This window comes from Balaenoptera acutorostrata, chromosome X, assembly GCF_949987535.1.
Source record: "Balaenoptera acutorostrata chromosome X, mBalAcu1.1, whole genome shotgun sequence".
Classification (NCBI taxonomy): Eukaryota; Metazoa; Chordata; class Mammalia; order Artiodactyla; family Balaenopteridae; genus Balaenoptera; species Balaenoptera acutorostrata.
Genome location: NC_080085.1, coordinates 21,309,241 through 21,329,762, shown reverse-complemented (window position 1 = coordinate 21,329,762; position 20,522 = coordinate 21,309,241). Strand labels below are relative to the sequence as shown.

Genomic DNA, 20,522 nt, shown 5'->3' with positions numbered 1-20,522 from the left:
ATTTACAAGTGATTTTACATCAGCGTTTAGATAAATACATCTCATTTTGATAAAAACAACTTATCTCTTTTAGGACCTTCTCAAACACAGGTACAACCATTGTGGTGTGGTGTCTTTGAGTGCTAAGAACTGAAGCTCCTTCCTGCTCATCTCTCTGACTTATGTCAAATATTTATTTCTTTAAAATATAAGATGTAAGGTGACATTTTGTGAATGGCATTTTCATTCATGCAGTAGTTTTGTCATGTTGTGTCTGTGCAGTAACTCCCCAGCACCTTAAAACTGTGTGTAACAGACTCAGTAAATGTTGGTCAGATGGATGAGGAAAAGTCAGTTCTTTTTTGGTTATTCTAGAAGCTGGTAAAAGAAGAAAATCCATGTCAAGAATAAAATAGAGCACTTTCTATCTTCTTGATTTTGTTTTTCAAAAAAAAGTTTTGAAACTGACTGCTTTTTATGTCCAATCATTATTTTTTCCCCTAATGGCCTTTATGGGTCATGGACCTGTATCAGCCTCACTCTTGACTCACTGGTGAATTTGGCAATGCATGTGTTTGACTTTCTGTCGTAAGTAAACTCAAGCACCTACAATGAGTCCAGGTCCGTGGTTTCAGAGATATGAAATGAACTGAACGAATGCAAGTGAAGAGTGCTTCATGTTACATGAGTTCAACAGAAAAGGGGTGGAGTGGTTATTTTGGATGATGAGATACTCATGAGTTAGCTCAGCAACCTTGTTAACAAAGCAAATCTAAGTGAGGCAGTGTAGTTTGGTGGAAAACAGAGTTGAACTTTGATTCAGGAGACCTGGATTCAAGTGACACTTCTGCCACTTACTCTGTGACCTTGCTCAAGTTACTTAACCTCTCTGAATCTGTTTGCTCATTTGAAAATTTTCAGTATTAAAACTTGTCAATCCCAGAACACTATTATGATATAATTCAATGTGTAAAAGAACTAAGTGAGGGGTGAAATGCTTTACCCTGAAAAAAATTTTTATTACAATAATTTCCCTGGAGTGGGTGAAAAGGAATTATTCATGGGTTTCATTACTTAGACGGTGAACTTTTTTTCGGGACTGTGTCAGGTTTTAGGCCCAAACCGTAAGCCACGTGTAGAAAACTGGGGAACTGGCTCAAAATAGAGCCAGAAAAGTAACAATTCCACAGAAGGTCAGTGGTTTCTGGGAAACCTTTGTCTTGTTCTTTCCACGTCCTTTCCTTCTTTGTAATAAATTCCTTATCTGGTAAACCTGAGGCGCTGAGGAAAATGAATAAAAAGAAAAAAGGAAACGTGGAAGAAATAGCGGACTCAGGAGTGCTGGCAAGGGGAAAGGATTTGGAATGAAGGAGGTTTTACATACGGCCTTCTTGATAAATATTAAAAGCAGTATAAAGTATGTGGGGACATACAAACTGGAAGTAAATAATTTAAAATTTTCAGTACGGTTGACAACATTTTTATACAGTGGATATAAAATTTGTAGCAGCATGACTAGATTAAAGATTGGAAAATAAAAAGGGAAAGGTATTTTTAAAGAAGAGAAAGTTTAAATGTAATGCCTGCTTTTAAAAAAATAAACAGATATACGATGTTATGACATTTTTATCCACGTGTGATGAGGACATGAAAGGTATTTGCCATAAGAAATAGATCATATTAGAACTTTATGATGGGGCACTGAAATAGTATTAGTTGGAGATCCTCCAGATGCAGATGCAGACCCTGAGACAAGAATTCAAGTTCAAGTTAATTTGGGAGATGAGTCCAGGAAACACCCACAGGAGTGTGGGCAAGCGAGACAAAGAAAAGAAGGCAGCCAATACAATTCGGGGCGCTCTGTCAAGCCAGCTACCACCATGGGAAGTCGAACTTAGTCCCACTGGGGAACTCTGGGAGTCAGTGTAGAACAGCGTAGATTCAATTATCCCACTTGAGGACTGAGAGCAGTGCGGTATTTGTACATTCACTCCTCTCAGTCATTGGTTGAGAGCTGTTGGGGGCGTGGGCTGTTCCTTTTCTGGCCCTTCAGCCCTGTCTCAACGGTATTGTTGGGGAGAGGGGGCAGGGCTTTCGGTGGCCTGAGAAAGCCCTCAGGCAGAGATGCAGGTGCTGGCCGTTGGCAGCCAGCGGGCAGGTGTTGACGACAATGGTAAGGCCTGAGGGGATCAGGGAAAGCTCAGTTTCTGCTCTGAAGAGATTATTTTAGTTCTTCCCTGCAGATATTTGGGAAGAGTATTTCCAATAATTTGATATTGAAGTGAAGACCGCTTGGGGGAAGAATGATATCATTTGTAGGTCTCTTCCAAGCTGAAGCAAAGGTCCCTATGACTCGGTTTCCTCATCTGATCAGCTGTTGAGGGGGTTCTAGGTAGCACACGGTAAGTACCTGGCATAGTGCTCAGAGCGGAAGGGGTACTTGATAAACGGTAGAAAGAAAGATGGTGGTGCTTGTGAGTTGCAGCGCTGATCTGACAAGTTCTCATGAAGCCGTGCCCTACTTGTAGAGGTTACAAGACTCAAGAGCCCTGTCCCCAGAAGTTCCCTGGGGATTTTCTGAGCAGCCTGCCTCCAACACGTTCCCTCTGCTTCTGCTAACGGGAGATAGGACTCCCCCAGTTTCAGCTTTCTTGTTTCCTCCACTGAGCCCCTGAACCTTTCTATTCTCTCACATGCTAACCTCTGCCTGCCTCATCCCCACCCCGTATCCAGCCCTTGATTCCTTTGGGGAGAAAGGGTAATGTTCATTTTCCCCCCAACTATCGGGGTAATAGATGCTCATTTTAAAATACTTGTTATAGACCTGAAAATATAAAAAAGAAATCAAAATCCCCCATAATCCCACCGTTTAAAGATGTTACTTAACATCCTGATGTATTTCCCTCCAGTGCTCTTTTCTAGGCATGTACATATCCCATAATCAGGATTATTTTTCAGAATCGTATTCTGTGGCCTGCTTTTCTCACCTGACACAATATTAACATGTTCCCCTAGCATTAGATTTTCTTTAAAAACATGACTCCTAATGCATGTATAATACTATATGGATGTATTTGATTTTTATTTTAACCATTTCTCCTATTGCTATAAATTGTATCTTTTTTTTTTTTGCTTCTTGTAAATAAGTCTGCATTAGCATCTTTGTATGTAATTATTTGTGAGCTTCTGGTTGTTTCTTTGGGGATAAATTCCCAAGGGAAAGCCCTGGGTCAAAGGGTATGAACTCTCTAAAGGCTGTAGCATGTACTGACAAATGTCCTCCATGGAGGTTTTTTTTTAAGACAATGTTAACATTGTGTATAGATTTGTGTAACCATCACCATAATCAGGATACAGAACAATTCCATCACCCCAGTAACCCCTCTTCTCCTATCTCTTTATAGTCACCCCCCCATATAACCCCTAGAGGGTTATGGAATACTTAATTCCATATTGTGTAATTAACTGGTCATTCTTAATCATCTTAATGGCATTACAAAGCCCCCAAGTTTAAATAACCCATTCAGGTATTGTTAAGAAGTTCCTGAATCAGGTTGCAATAGCAGCCAAGACTCTGATCCCCAGAGTGGGTGAATCTGGTAAGGACCCCTCTCAGAGTGGTGCCTGAAAGAGTTTATTTCTCCCCATTAGGACTGTGAGAGTCAACCACTGGGCTGTGGGGAGAGGGGGATGAGAAGCCAAGACAAGGCTGGGGTAGGATTAGTGGGAATAGAGTTACTTATAGAGCTGACCCTCAAGGCAGTTAGAGGTCTAAATTTTGAGGTTCAAGGACTTGGGCTGATTATGTGTCAGGTACTACTTGGACTTAGCACATAATGGCAGTGATGGTTAAAGGTCTGGTTTAGGTGACACGATGAAGATGCTCAGGCAGAGGCAGCATCTTGTTTCGATGAGACGGGGGGCGGGGGAAGAAGGGGGCATCTGCCCACTTTGACACAGAAAAGGCTGGAGGTGGGGGATAAGGGCACAGTCTAGGCTCTTGGGCAAGAGGGGTTTGCAAGGACCCCACTAGCCATCAGGACGCTGCTAAATAGGAACAGGTGAGCGTCCCATTCTAGAGAGGGAATTAGAGGACCAATTAGGAACCAAGCTGGTAGCTCGGTGGCCCAGAACACAGTGGGGGTTAGGGGGTGAGGTGCTTTCCAACGGATCATGTACGGCCAAAAATAAATAAATAAGTAAATTTATTTAAAAAAAAAAAGAAATGCAAATTCCAGCCCTATCCCAGACCTACTGAGCCAGGTCTTGAGGGATGAATAATTTACATTTCCAACAAGTTCTCGGGTGACCCTGATGTTGGTGTGGCTGGTCCTGGAGCATACTTGGATGAAAACCACTGCTATAGATTAAAATGAAAGATATAGAAGCCCAGGGACTTGTCTTAAGAGGATTTCTACCTAGATGTTTTTTTCTGTCACTATACCTGCTGCATCCCCCCCGCCCCGCCAAGCCCGCATCCCTCCAATCCCAGCTCCACTGCTTATGAGTTTGAGGCCCTGAGCAATTACTGTAAATTTCAATTTTCTCACCTGTAAATGGGGATAATGATAAGATTGACCTCTTTGGGTTGTTATGAAGATTAAACAATATCTAGGTAAAGTACCTAGCACTGTGCCTGTGCTTAATAAATGCTAGCAATTACCATGATTTTTTTTTTTTTGGCCAAGCTGCGCAGCCTGTGGGATTTTAGTTCCCCAACCAGGGATGGAACCCGGACCCTCGGCAGTGAGAGCGTGGAGTCCTAACTATGGACTGCCAGGGAATTCCCAAGCTGTGATTTTTATTAATGTTATTTAAAGTGTGATATTTCACTGGAACGAATACCTTTGTGAGTTCTTTTCTGTGGGTGTGTGTCTCCAGAACGCCCTCTTATAAATGGTGGTTATTCTCGGACGATTTAGACATTAAGGCACATCATCTTTAATTCCCCATCTGTGGTGTTTCTGTGATTGCCATGAGCATGTGGCTGAGAGCAGGGTGCTTAGGAAATGGGAGCACAGGAATAATAGACCAGCGTAAGGAACAGTGTATGGAAGCGCAGACAACAGCAAGACCTCATTGAGGAAACTCAGAATAGCTGGGGAGGAGGAGGAGTGGCCGAGGGAGGAGGTAATTGGGAGGGCAGTCAGAGGTGTGGGAGGCAGGTTTTCGAAGACAATCTACCTCCTTCGAAGTCCCTCTCAGGGCAGCCCCAGGGGTAAGCGCCAGGGCTACACCAGGCCTCAGAGGATCTGCCGCTGCTCTTGTTGCAGTCAAGGGGGTGAACACTCAGGTGCCCTCAATGAATGCAGTGAGAGGCCCTCCGAGGCCAGGTGGCAATTGTGGGCACAGGGAGTTTGGGCTCAAAAGTGGCTTTGTCTTCAGGGTGACTCCTATTTGGCAAAATTCTGACTACAGCACAGCAAACATGTCAGGGACTAGGTCTTTTTTAGTGGAGGTCTGCTATGTTCTGTCTCGAGGCGTCCTGGGCACGTCAGGACGCGGTTTTTTCTTATCTGGGTAGTGCAGCCGGGGTCCCTAGCCCAGAATGGACCTTTGCAACTGAATTAAACAGGAGAAACAAAAGCAGCAAGTTCGGGCCCCCAGGGCACGGCCCGCCAGCCAATGGGGCCCGGCCGCTCCCCGGCGGAGTGGTACTATTATGACAGTAGCCAACCAGCGCGCTCCATGCAAATGAGGTACTGTATCCCGCACCCGCAGCTCCTGTGCCGTCTGGTTGTTATAGTGATAAACTGAGGCCTTGCCTCTTGGGTTTTTGGAGAAGGAAAGTGGTGGGGGTGGAGGATAACCTCTTTACTTCCCCCTGGGAAGACAGAAGGGACGAAGAAGGGGGATGGGTGGGGGAGAGAAAAATACGTGACAAAGAAAACATTCTCTGCCTAGGAGGAGACTCTCAGAGGGTGTAGAACTGGAGGCAGCATTCACTGGCCATGCCAGTACTTACCACTGATGCTGAGTCAGAAACAGGTATCCCAAAATCCCTTTCCAATGAGCCTCCCTCAGAAACCATGGAGGAAATCGAGCACACATGCCCACAGCCTCGACTGGTAAGTAAAGACAAAGGATGCAAATGTATGCGTGGCTATGGCACAAAAGAGTTGCAGCGAGGAACTCTTTTATGCGCCCGCAGCCAGCGAGGAAAGCGATGCTTAGAGGATTTTCATGTAAATGAGAATAGAGCTACCGCCTAATCCTTCTCAGCTGTTTATACTTAGCTTCTATACCGAGCGCTGCTCTTAGCTTACAAAGCATTATTGTATTGGCTGGGTAGGAAACGGGCTGCTTGGGCTATGCTGTGTTTTTGTGCCTTGGGAGGAGGGGATGGGCTTTTTTCTTTTAGGTGTATTCTCATCTAAAGATACAGATCCTATGGTACAATTTTAAAATGGCATTCTCTTCACAAAGCTTGAGACGAGTCCGTTGTTAAGTTCTAAATTTTAGGTAAGGAATGATTCTGTCCTCAACTAATTTTGGTGCCTAATGTCAGTTTTGGAAAAATGAAAACGACATGGAAGCCAAACTTCCCCATTCGTTTGAAAATTTCAAAATAAATAAGTAAAAGGGTCCCTCAGTGATGTGTTTAGAAATAATGTGCATCTTAAATGAATTGTAAACATTTCCGGAGCGTGCTGTGAGGGTTTCTCTTCAGGTAGTGGGAACCTGGAGCAGCTACATTTACTTGGAAAGGGGCTGCATGCCTTTCATAATGAAAGTGTGGAAACGGGGCACTCAGAGCTTCCTTGCATCTCAGTTACTGGTATCCCAAATTTCATCAGCTTCTCCACCACTGGTCATGATTCCTTAAGTAAATGTGGAAGGTGGTTCTCAAACACCTCAACGTGTATCCTCAAGGAATCAAAAACACCAAATGGGTGGTGGATTTTCTGTGGCCTGAAGTCTTTGGGAACTTGGGGAGACCTCTCTTTGGACCCTCAAATCCAAGCAACATACTAGTTAGAGCTTCTCTCTCTGTAGCGATTTCCCTCGAGTTAAAAGGTGCAATATTTTGATTGGCTGTGGAGTTTGACCCTGGGAAGAGGTTTTTTTAAAAAAGGATTTTGTGATGTAGCATTTTTTGTGAACTCCCAAAATGAGGGCTCACAGATTTCAAGGCCAGTCCATCATGTAACTGTTATTTCTTCATAAGGGTTAATGAGGGTTCAAAGGGAGACTTAGGACAATTTTGTAAAACATGAAAACCAAGAAAGTTACATTAGAGCACCTAGGGCTTTTGTTCACTGTGTTTCTATTTTTAAAGATATATTTTCTTAGGGAAGTTTGATATTAACTGCTCCCCAGTGCTTAAACCACTTGCTGAACAACATACACAATGTAGTACCTGTTTCTGATGGGATACAAACCATCCCCATAAGTTTGTTACCAAGGGATTCCTTTGAGCCACTAAACAACTCTTGGTTAAGCACTGCAAAACAGCAACAACAACAACAAACTGACCATTAAAAGCTTGTTATGAGATCACCCAGAATATATATATTTTTTTTTTTTTTTTTTAAATAAATTTATTTATTTATTTTTGGCTGCATTGGGTCTTCGTTTCTGCACACGGGCTTTCTCTAGTTGCGGCAAGCGGGTGCTTCTCTTGTTGAAGAACAGGGGCTCTAGGCATGCAGGATTCATTAGTTGTGGCACGCAGGCTCAGTAGTTGTGGCTTGCTGGCTCTAGAGTGCAGGCTACTCAGTAGTTGTGGTGCACAGACTTAGTTGCTCCGCAGCATGTGGGATCTTCCCGGACCAGGATTTGAACCCGTGTCCCCTGCATTGGCAGGCAGATTCTTAACCACTGCGCCACCAGGGAAGTCCATCACCCAGAATATATTTTTTAAAGTTAAACTCAATGTTCAGATTTGCATCACACACCTTCCTGACAGGTCAAGGGCAAGGGAGAGGGGGGCATCCGGTTCCTGTTTGTGTATCATTTCAGTCTCTTGTGCCTACTTCTTTTCCTTCCCTTTTTGCCTTTTAGCTATTCTGCTCCTTGTTTGCTTCTGCCTGAGAGGGTGGGCAGAGGAAATCAAGGGAAGGAAGAAAGTTCAAGTACTTTCTACTTTCACTTGTGACAGCTCACCCTGGAGGTTAACTCCCAAGAACCATACAAAGCTGGCAGTGTTACACCTCCACCTCCCTGCCAGTTTAGAAATGAGGAAACTGAGGTTCAGAGAGGGTAAGCGACTTCTCCAAAGCCACATTGCTTTGAAGGGCTAGAGCTGGGATTTGAACACAGAGCTCTATACCTGCAAAGTGGAAGACCTTTCTCCTGCAACACACCTTTAAGAGAGATACATTCTTTTTCCATCTTTTTGGCAGTTCTGGCTTAAAATGCGTGTGTGTGTGTGTGGGAGTGTGTGAAGGATGTACAGAATTTGAACTGTTAAAGTGATTGCTTTGATCTACCTTTGATAAAAATTTCCCATGTTGTCCATCATTACTGTCGTCTATTAAAAATTGGCTCTGTTTAAATAGGGGCTGCAACCAATTTATAAACCACTACTAGGTTTTTTGAAGCACCTTTTCTCTTATCAGCAAAATTGGGTCATTGTGGGGTTATATTCTAAATTTAGATTTACACTTAATAATGAAGGCACATATTAACTACCTAGTAACATAGTTTGTTGATGAAGAGAGTGGCAAGTGAAAATATTAAATTAGGATTTCTTTTTATGTTTTTTAGTAGTTTCTGTTGATCTTTAGCTTTGCTAATATCTTCATATTTCAAATTATATAAATTCTGTTTCTCCCAGTACCCAAACATGTTGCCCCAAGTCAATCGTGGGTCCCTCAGAGCATGGCTGCTCTGTTGCTTAACTAACTTTGGAAAGTGCATGGAAGACTTGAGAGATTCCCCTCCAGAGGACAGGCTCCTTCCCCCACGTGTTACCAAACTTGGATTCATAAAGTTTAGAGGAAACAGGACACAATAACAAAACATTATCTTAAAAAAAAGTAGCATTTACCAGAGTGGTTGTGATTGTATTAGCCGAGGCACACACTGGTTCCCCAAACTCTAACTTTACCTAGAGATACGGAAAAGGACATTTCTGGGTAAATAAAGGGCCATAAAGCTTTACTGCAAGTCCCAGAATGTGACTTTATGTCACTGAATGTCACCCTCTGTAAATACGAATTTTATTTAAATCTCAGCAATCGTGTAAAATGCCCTTTTTTAATGAACCATGCTCTTGATTTAGCCTGGCACTTGAGAAGGTGTGTACAAGTGTCCCTGTCTACATGCATTTGTCTATATATTATTTACAGTGAAGGCTGTTTATTGTGATCCGGGTTAGCTCTGCCCACAGTGATTGAGTACCTACTACGTGCTGAGCTCTGAGCCCTGTGGTACTTTGTGATCCAGAGATTCTAGAAGAGACTGGCACACAAACAGATTGCTTTCATACAGGTTGAGAAGGACACAGCCTGCGAAGGGGTGTGTTCCCAGGTGCAGTGGGGGCAGAAAGGAGAGAGCGGCGAACTCCTTGACAGTGAGTCCACGTTTGCCAGCGGGATGTTGAGTAGAAACCTGTCTTGTCCTCACCGTATCCCTGGTGTCTAATACAGAGCCTGGCATAGCCCTTTAAGGAAAGGGAGTGGGAAGCTGGCATACCTAAATACACAGGACTTTAAAGCAATCTATACTTTAGACCCTTGTAAGTAGCAAATTGATAAGGATATTGAGGATACAATGGAATCATGTTCAAGGGGGAACTTTTCTGGAAGGTATACCTGTAGGTTTTCCACCTGCCTTTTTTTTTGTTGGAAGAAAATATAAGAAGGAGTCAATAGAATTAAATAACACTGATAAAGAAATTAGAAAAGAAATAGAAAATTACCTAGGTTTTATGATAGAGCCTTGGAAATGAAAAAGGGCTGGTTTGATCTGCCACGTTAGCAGGAGTTCATTTTGGACTTTACTTCAAAGTGGAGCAGTGCCAAGAGACTGCTGTCTTGCAGAAGGTGCATTACGTTCGTCGGGAGGTAGGGCACTCACCCGCTAGTGCTCAGAAAGATGACCAGGTTTCCAGAGACATCCTTGGCTTCCTTTACTAGCCTCGCCATCTATTTAGCTACTCAGACAGCATACATTTTAAAAGCGAGATACTTACTGTGCTACGTCAGTGAAAATAAACAACCATGAGCTTCCTTGGGCATTTACTGTGGTCGACTGGAATTCTGTCCAAGGTTATTATTAGACATCTTCCTGCTGGTCTTGTTCCAAATGCAACATCCATTTCTTGCAGATTGGTAATAGTCGGGCATATTGAACATGGGATCAATGAATTAGTTTCTCCCATTCTTTTCAGTTTATTCTTTCAGTATCGCTCCAACCCTCCTTCCCCAATTTGCTTAATGCTGAAATCCTTATGGAGGATATTAATATAAATCAAATATAAGAAGACAGGTCTGTTCTTTGTTTTATTTTGGCATTTGAGCATCCAGAAATGGAAAGGGTGTGTCCTCATTCAGGCAGTGAGGGGGTTTTAAAGTATTCAGTGACGCAGGGCTTTAGAAGGTAACTGAGAGGAACCTCAGCCCCTGACCAACGATCCACAGTTAGCCAGCTGCTCAGAAACTTCTGCACACAGCAAGGCACCAGGTGCTGTGGAGAGAAATAAAAGAAATAATCCAGAGCCCCTGCCCTTGAATATCGTTTTCATTTAACAGGAGGCAGTAGTTTGGTAGGTGGAAGCATGCCAGGATGCTGAAATCCCTTAAGAGAGCTTTTTTTTATAAGTTTGGCTTTAATATATTGGGCTTTCTACAGCATTTAAGCTATATTTTATCCATTGAGCAGAAGTACCTCACAGCAGGGGGACTTCCCTGGTGGTCCACTGGGTAAGACTCCACGCTCCCAATGCAGGGGGCCTGGGTTCGATCCCTGGTCAGGGAACTAGATCCCACATTCATCATGCATGCCGCAACTAGGAGTCTGCATGCTGCAACTGAAAGATCCTGCAACTAAGACCTGGCACAGCCAAAAAAAAAAAAAAAAAAAAGTACATCACAGCAGGGAGTACTCCATTATCCTGATCCCCAAGTTAAGACAAGTCCCTGCATTTGAAGAAAAGATGCAGCTTGCCGATCCCAAAACGTTTTTGGATATGGAAAGGATCAGTCTATTTTTGAGGGGATCTTAAGCCCTCAACTGTGAGTGGCACACTCCAGCTGCTACAGTAACGCTGTCCAGTGGAAATACAATGTAATTTAAATTTTTCTAGTAGCCACAATTTAAAACGTTCTTCTAAAAGGTGAAATTATTTTCAATAATATATTTAATTTAATCTGATGTATCTCAAATATTATCATTACAAATGTAATCAATATAAAAATGATTAATGAGGTATTTTATATTCTTCATACCAAGTCTGAAATCCGGTGTGTCTATTACACTTACAACACATCTCAGTTCAGACTAGCCAATTTCAAGTGCTCACTAGCCACATGTGGCTTTAGAGGGAGCTCAGACACCTGCCCAGGCCTGTGGAGGATGAGCTCTGAGAAGCCACAGTGAAAAATACATTTCATGTTGCATAGCACACACGTGCATGTATTTACTCAGAACTAAAAAAAAAAAAATCACCTTCCTTTACTTCATATTTTACACTCACTTTCTCTGCTCTCCTATTCTGTTTTTTTAGTAATCTTCGTGAGAATTAATAAGTTTGAAGTTAGGGGTGGGGTAGTGGAGAAGGAGAGTACTGGATGGATGTGGGAGACTTTAAAGGAGGTAAATGCACCAGGACTTGTAACTGAGCCTGAGGGCGGGCAGTATCAGGACGACTCAGTTTTCTGGCTGCAGTGAGTGGGTGCCACTCCTGAGGTGGGAGCATCCGGGAATAGCAGTTTGTGAGAGTTAATGTTGGGGATACCATGGGGACGTCCATTTGAAGGTGTCTAGTTAATGTTTGGTTTTGGAACCCAGAAGAGAATTCTGAGCTGGAGATGTTGATCTGGGAGACATCAGCATGGAGGAGATGGAAGTGGAATGGAGGTAGTGAAATTGATGGGAGCGAAATTAGTCAGTTTCTGGACTGATGGAAGAAGTGGATGGAAATGGTTAACTAGCAAGAGTGCCTCAGGATAATCCTACTACGGGGTAATTCTAGAAAATAACTGACCCTGAGCCATCCTATCAGGTTCTTAAAAGGAGTAAAATCGAAGAGCTGTAATTAAAGCTATTAGAAGCCTCCTTGTATCTGTCTGTCTCTACATGAAATCTGGTTAAATTAATCTACTTTATCCCAGAATCTTTCCAGGATGTAACCCTGAGGAACACCATTTAAAGAGCCAATAGAGGAAGGATCATGAAAAGAGGACAGACATCTCAAATATCTGGGAGATCAGGGGTACCAAGGGCAGGGTAATTCTGTGGAGGGAATATCCAATAGAACCCAGTGCAGCAGAGAGATCACATGAGATAATAAGGGAAAGTCTCCTTTGGATTTAGGAAGAAGAGGTCAATCATGATGTTTCAGTGAAATGGTGAAAACAGAGACCAGATAGGTTGAAGAGCATTTAGGAGGTGGGGAAGTAGAAGCTTGAATGAGAGGAGAAGCATATAGAGTGTATAGGACCCAAAGGTGGATAAATCAGGGTTTAAGATTGAGAGAAGCTAGCTTTTCTCTCCTCTTCTTTTTTTTACTTCCATACTTCCCTCCAGCCTTCTTTCCTTCCATCATCCAGGATGTCAAAGCTTCTGGTTGGCTCATTCTTTTAAGATGGTACCAACTTGCAGTTAAATATGAATGGGAAAGAACCAGTGGGAGAATGTTAAAATGATGGGGAAAATTGATGAAGGGAATGACCCTTAGACTGGAGATGTTGGGATCCAGTGCACAAGAGGAAGAATTGGCTTCACGTTGGTAAAGAGATACCTCTCCCACTGTCTTGGTAAAGAAGCTGGTAAGGATGTTTTGGGTTATAAGGGGAAGGGTATAGAAAGTCGAAAGCCTCCCTTATCTGATAGCCTCTGTTTTCTCTGTGAAGGTGGAGGCAAAGTCATAGTGACTTGGTTCTGGTAGGTGCAGAGTGTAATTATGGGACAACCTGGGAAGTCAGGTCCAACCCCAAGGTATTTTCTCTCCACAGGCCTCCACGCTGGGGCAGGGGCAGTAGGGGAAGGTGGAAAGGCTGAGTGATTCCTCATGAGAGATGTGGTATTGATGAGCAGAAATGGATCTGTTCCTTTATGGCCTTTGGGGCTCCATACCAACCCCCAAATCAAGGCAGATCCAGATCTGTAGCCCCAGAGGGAACCGGACTGACCTACAGCGAAAGGGCTGGATGCTGGCAAGTCAAGTAGGCTGCAGCTTAGTCTCAGCTTGCTGGAACCCACAATCTCCTTCCAACATCAGTTTTGCCATTGAATTAATTATCGTGTGGGCTTCAGCAAATCACTTCTCCTCTCTGGACCTCAATTCTGTGACCCACTATGGTTCCAGTTTCAAGACTTTTCCAGTTCCAAGACCGTGATTCTAGCTTCCATAGCCATGGAACATGGTTCACCACAGTGTTCTCTGTTTGACCTGATGCTCATATCAAAAATCAGGGCTGGGGACTTCCCTGGTGGCGCAGTGGTTAAGAATCCGCCTGCCAATGCAGGGGACACGGGTTCGAGCCCTGGTCTGGGAAGATCCCACTTGCCACGGAGCAACTGGGCCCGTGAGCCACAATTACTGAGCCTGCGCGTCTGGAGCCTGTGCTCCGCAACAAGAGAGGCCGCGATAGTGAGAGGCCCGCGCCCCGCAATGAAGAGTGGCCCCCGCTTGCCACAACTAGGGAAAGCCCTCGCACAGAAACAAAGACCCAACACAGCCATAAATAAATAAATTAATTAGTTAATTTAAAAAAAATTTAAAAAAAATCAGGGCTACCCCACTCCTCACCTCCCTTTGTTTTATCCATTTAGAGTAAAAACAGGTTGAATGATCTTATGGCAAGACACACTGGCAAAATATGCATAACAAATGTTCACAAAATACTTTGGAACTTTATATTAATGTCGTACAAACCACTTTTGCTGTCTTCCGCTTTATTCTTCAGATGCTTCTTCAGAAAGATTGGATGTATTCTGAATCATGTGTTGAATATTCTAGTCATTGTTCAAAGAAACCTGTGTTGAATCTCTTTTTAATGTGAACAATAGCCTCCTAATTTATCTACTTAATAATACTGAAGTTCAAAATACTGGGTTTTCCACATGAAAAGGTGCTCAACATCACTAATCATTAGAGAAATGCAAATCAAAACTACAATGAGGTATCACCTCACACCAGTCAGAATGACCATCATCAAAAAATCTAGAAACAGTAAGTGCTGGAGAGGGTGTGGAGAAAAGGGAATCCTCCTGCACTGTTGGTGGGAGTGCAAATTGATACAACCACTATGGAGAAGAGTATGGAGGTTCCTTAAAAAACTAACAACTACCATATGACCCAGCAATCCCACTACTGGGCATATACCCTGAGAAAACCATAATTCCAAAAGAGACATGCACCACAATGTTCATTGCAGCTCTACTTACAATAGCCAGGACATGGAAGCAACTGAAGTGTCCATTGACAGAAGAATGGGTAAAGAAGATGTGGCACATATATACAATGGAATATTACTCAGCCATAAAAAGAAATGAAATTGAGTTATTTGTAATGAGGTGGATGGACCTAGAGTCTGTCATACAGAGTGAAGTAAGTCAGAAAGAGAAAAACAAATACAGTATGCTAACACATATATATGGAATCTAAAAAAAAGTGGTTCTGAAGAACCTAGGGGCAGGGCAGGAATAAAGACACAGACCTAGAGAATAGACTTGAGGACACGGGGAGGGGGAAGGGTAAGCTGGGAGGAAGTGAGAGAGTGGCATGGACATATATACACTACCAAATGTAAAGTAGATAGCTAGTGGGAAGCAGCCGCATAGCACAGGGAGATCAGCTCGGTGCTTTGTGACCACCTAGAGGGGTGGGATAGGGAGAGTGGGAGGGAGATGCAAGAGGGAGGAGATATGGGGATATATGTATATGTACAGCTCATTCACTTTGTTGCACAGCAGAAACTAGCACAACATTGTAAAGCAGTTATACTCCAATAAAGATGTAAAAAAAACCCATACTGGGTCCTCTTTGAGGTATAGCAGTATGGCGTTGAACTCCAGGGGCCTTCTTTAACCGATGCTGCCCATCTAAGCAGCAGTTGGTCTTTGGGCTTCAAGACCAACAGTGGGTCAGGCCATAGTCCTGCGACTCCTGCATCTTTTGCCGGTGCCCATACAAAGCTTCTCAGTGTTCCTTAGTGAAATAAATGTAGAAAGATTTATTCCATCTGATCACTGGAGGCACGATGAAAAGGAGAAAGCAAGGAAGGTAGAACAAACTAAGTCATTGCAAAATAGGCCTATTTTCTTCCAATAATTTCCCAGGTAACAGCCTCTGCCTTGCTAGGATCTGATTACCTGTTGCTGGCCTCAGACCATAGCATTATTGTTTTAACATTCCTACCTTCCTCTTTATCCCAGCATGAACCAGGTTGTGTGGGAGGCTGGGGAAGCTGACCCTGCTCGGGGATAAAGAGACAGTTTAGCACTCAACAGTCTTGAAGACACACTTGAAAACACAGTGATTCGAAAATAAAGCAGCAAACCCTGGTAGTGTGCGCCTGTGTAATAATGTACAGGGCTAGCCTGTGGATTCATTTTCATATCATCTTCTCATCCCTGCCAAAGTTTTTGACTTGGCGATTTTTGTTTTCCACTCAGTAATTCATGCACACTGAACCTGATGTCAGTGTAAAAGGATGCTGAGGGCTATTTAAACTGGCATTTAAGAAAAAGAACAACAACAACAATAATAATAGGTTAATAGAAGCATCATGAATGGTGTGTATGGCCCATTGGCAACCAAATGTTGTCAAAAGCTTGCTGCTGGTACTCATGGGCTTCTGTGCTTCATCTCTAGTGGGCCTGAGATTGTAGGCGAAGTCACATAATACTAAATTCTGTTGTACCTCCAGATGGTTTAGCTATAAGGTCATTGTTCTATAGTGACTTCGGGGCCAGAGGTCTCACTCACTTATTTTCCTCCATCGGCAAATGAGGGAATGGAACAACTATTTATGGTGCATACTGTGTTAGGCGCTGTGCCGGCTGCTTTATATGGGTTATCTTGGTTAACCAGGCTGCAGACCTGTAAAATAAGAATGACTATTCCCCATCTTATGAATAAGAAAACCAAGCATTAAGTAATTCCCCAAAGATCAAACACTAACTCATAAAGCTGGGATTTAAAATTCAGTTTGTCTGACTTCTAAAGCCTCCTGTTGCCACTACACACAGTTCTCCCACATAAATGAGCCGAGAACCACCTGCTCAAGCTCCCAGGTGATTCAGAAACAAGATGTGTTTGGATGCACTTTGAGAAGTGCTGTATTTAGCTCTGCCATGTTACATTTGGCACATGCTTTGGTACTTTGGCACTACGAGTGGAAACAGATCAGATGTCTAAGCTCTTTGTAGTAAATTTAGAAATTCAAAATAAATATATTTGACCCAGCACTTCTACTCCTAGGAAGGTTGTACATACGACCACCAAAGACTAGTATTAAGATGTTCTTAGCAGCATTATTCATAATAACCCCAAAGTGGAAACTACCCAAATGCCCAGCAGAAGTAGAATAAATAAATCGTAGTATAGTCACACAATGTTATGCTACCCAGCAATGAGAATGAAGAATCTACAACCACCTGCAAAAATAGGGATGAATTTCATAAACATAATATTGACTGAAAGAAGCCAGACATGAAAGAATATACACTACACCATTCCATTTCTATTAAATATTTTAAAAGTAGGCAAACTAACCGATGATGTTAGAAGTCAGGATAGTGGAAGGAACACAGGATGGATGCTGGCAGTGGTTGGTTACTTGATCTGGATGCTATACGTGTTCAGCTTGTGAAAGTCCACTAAGTCGCACACTTAGGATATGTGCACGTTTCTGTATGTATGTTATTCTTTTTTTTTAATTTTTAAATTTTATTTTATTTTTTATACAGCAGGTTCTTATTAGTTATCTATTTTATACATCTTAGTGTATATATGTCAATCCCAATCTCCCAATTCATCCCACCACCACCATGCCCTCCCGCCACTTTCCCCCCTTGGTCTCCATACATTTGTTCTCTACATCTGTGTCTCTATTTCTGCCCTGCAAACCGGTTCATCTGTGCCATTTTTCTAGGTTCCACATATATGCGTTAATATACGATATTTGTTTTTCTCTTTCTGACTTACTTCACTCTGTATGACAGTCTCTAGATCCATCCACGTCTCAACAAATGACTCAATTTCGTTCCTTTTTATGGCTGAGTAATATTCCATTGTATATATGTACCACATCTTTATCCATTCGTCTGTTGATGGGCATTTAGGTTGCTTCCATGACCTGGCTATTGTAAATAGAGCTGCAATGAACATTGGGGTGCATGTGTCTTTTTTTTTTTTTTTAAAGTAGGTCTTACATTTTTTTTTTTTTAATTTTATAGCTACTTTATTTATTTATTTATTTATTTTTGGCTGTGTTGGGTCTTCGGTTCGTGCGAGGGCTTTCTCTGGTTACGGCAAGTGGGGGCCACTCTTCATCGTGGTGCGGGGACCGCTCTTCATCGCAGTGCGCGGGCCTTTCACTATCGCGGCCCCTCCCGTTGCGGGGCACAGGCTCCAGACGCGCAGGCTCAGTAGTTGTGGCTCACGGGCCCAGCTGCTCCGTGGCATGTGGGATCTTCCCAGACCAGGGCTCGAACCCGTGTCCCCTGCATTAGCAGGCAGATTCTCAACCACTGCGCCACCAGGGAAGCCCGCATGTGTCTTTTTGAATTACGGTTTTCTCTGGGTATATGCCCAGGAGTGGGATTGCTGGGTCATATGGTAATTCTATTTTTAGTTTTTTAAGGAACCTCCATACTGGTCTCCATAGCGGCTGTATCAATTTACATGCCCACCAACAGTGCACGAGGGTTCCCTTTTCTCCACACCCTCTCCAGCATTTGTTGTTTGTAAATTTTCTGATGATGCCCATTCTAACTGGTGTGAGGTGATACCTCACTGTAGTTTTGATTGGCATTTTTCTAATAATTAGTGATGTTGAGCATCTTTTCATGTGCTTCTTGGCCATCTGTATGTCTTCTTTGGAGAAATGTCTATTTAGGTCTTCTGCCCATTTTTTGATTGGGTTGTTTGTTTTTTTAATATTGAGCTGCATGAGCTGTTTGTATATTTTGGAGACTAATCCTTTGTCCGTTGATTCATTTGCAAATATTTTCTCCCATTCTGAGGGTTGTCTTTTCGTCTTGTTTGTAGTTTCCTTTGCTTTGCAAAAGCTTTTAAGTTTCATTAGGTCCCATTTGTTTATTTTTGTTTTTATTTCCATTACTCTAGGAGGTGGGTCAAAAAAGATCTTGCTGTGATTTTGGTCAAAGAGTGTTCTTCCTATGTTTTCCTCTAAGAGTTTTATAGTGTCCAGTCTTACATTTAGGTCTCGAATCCATTTTGAGTTTATTTTGCTGTATGGTGTTAGGGAGTGTTCTGATTTCATTCTTTCACATGTAGTTGTCCAGTTTTCCCTGCACCACTTATTGAAGAGATTGTCTTTTCTCCATTGTATATCCTTGCCTCCTTTGTCATGGATTAGTTGACCATAGGTGCGTGGGTTTACCTCTGGGCTTTCTATCTTGTTCCATTGATCTATGTTTCTGTTTTTGTGCCAGTATCATACTGTCTTGATTACTGTAGCTTTGTAGTGTAGCCTGAAGTCCGTGAGCCTGATTCCTCCAGCTCCATTTTTCTTTCTCAAGATTGCTTTGGCTATTCAGGGTCTTTTGTGTTTCCATACAAATTTTAAGATTTTTTGTTGTAGTTCTGTAAAAAATGCCATTAGTAATTTGATAGGGATTGCATTGAATCTGTAGGTTGCTTTGGGTAGTATAGTCATTTTCACAATATTGATTCTTCCAATCTGAGAACATGGTATATCTCTCCATCTGTTTGTGTCATCTTTGAATTCTTTCATCAATGTCTTATAGTTTTCTGAGTACAGGTCTCTTACCTCCTTAGGTAGGTTTATTCCTAGGTATTTTATTTTTTTTGTTGCAGTGGTGAAAGGGATTGTTTCCTTAATTTTTCTTTCTGATCTTTCATTGTTAGTGTATAGGAATGCAAGAAATTTTTGTGCATTAATTTTGTATCCTGCAACTTTACCAAATTCGTTGATTAGCTCTAGTGGTTTTCTGGTGGCATCTTTAGGATTCTCTATGTATAGCATCATGTCATTTGCAAACAGTGACAGTTTTACTTCTTCTTTTCCAATTTGTATTCCTTTTATTTCTTTTTCTTCTCTGATTGCTGTGGCTAGGACTTTGAAAACTATGTTGAATAATAGTGGTGAGAGTGGACATGCTTGTCTTGTTCCTGATCTTAGAGGAAATGCTTTCAGTTTTTCACCATTGAGAATGATGTTTGCTGTGGATTTGTTGTATATGGCCTTTATTATGTTGAGGTAGGTTCCCTCTATGCCCACTTTCTGGACAGATTTTATCATAAATTGGTGTTGAATTTTGTCAAAAGCTTTTTCTGCATCTATTGAGATGATCATATGGTTTTTATCCTTCAATTTGTTAATATGGTGTATCACACTGATTGATTTGCATATATTGAAAAATCCTTGCATCCCTGGGATAAATCCCACTTGATCGTGGTGTATGATCCTTTTAATGTGTTGTTGGATTCTGTTTGCTAGTATTTTGTTGAGTATTTTTGCATCTATATTCATCAGTGATATTGGTCTGTAATTTTCTTTTTTTTGTAGTATCTTTGTCTGCTTTTGGTGTCAGGGTGATGGTGGCCTCATAGAATGAGTTTGGGAGTGTTCCTTCCTCTGCAATTTTTTGCAAGAGTTTGAGAAGGATGGGTGTTAGCTCTTCTCTAAATGTTTGATAGAATTCACCTGTGAAGCCATCTGGTCCTGGACTTTTTGTTTGTTGGCAGATTTTTAATCACAGTTTCAATTTCATTACTTGTGATCGGTCTGTTGATATTTTCTATTTCTTCCTGGTTCAGTGTTGGAAGGTTATACCTTTCTAAGAATTTGTCCATTTCTTCCAGGTTGTACATTTTATTGGCATAGAGTTGCTTGTAGTAGTCTCTTAGGATGCTTTGTATTTCTGCTGTGTCCATTGTAACTTCTCCTTTTTCATTTCTAGTTTTATTGATTTGCATCCTCTCCCTCTTTTTCTTGATGAGTCTGGCTTAAGGTTTATCAATTTTGTTTATCTTCTCAAAGAACCAGCTTTTAGTTTTCTTGATCTTTGCTGTTGTTTTCTTTGTTTCTATTTCATTTATTTCTGCTCTGATCTTTATGATTTCTTTCCTTCTACTAACTTTGGGTTTTGTTTGTTCTTCTTTCTCTAGTTCCTTTAGGTGCAGGGTTAGATTGTTTATTTGAGATTTTTCTTGTTTCTTG

General features: G+C 42.1%; 1 protein-coding gene across 7 annotated transcripts in view; it reads left to right on the top strand.

Annotated features, from left to right (window-relative positions):
- The window catches only part of PCYT1B (phosphate cytidylyltransferase 1B, choline), a 174,963-nt gene that overhangs the window by 20,643 nt on the left and 133,798 nt on the right, over positions 1-20,522 (top strand). For 5 of the 7 annotated variants that reach the window (XM_057538945.1, XM_057538949.1, XM_057538950.1 and 2 more), the window contains exon 1: positions 5,849-6,047. The exons of 1 other annotated variant lie outside the window; for it this stretch is intronic. In XM_057538945.1, coding sequence (XP_057394928.1) covers positions 5,931-6,047 — 117 coding nt within the window. In that variant the 5' untranslated portion in view covers positions 5,849-5,930. Of the gene's footprint in view, positions 1-5,848; positions 6,048-20,522 lie in introns of those variants that run through there. One more of the 7 variants, XM_057538951.1, reaches the window with a different exon arrangement.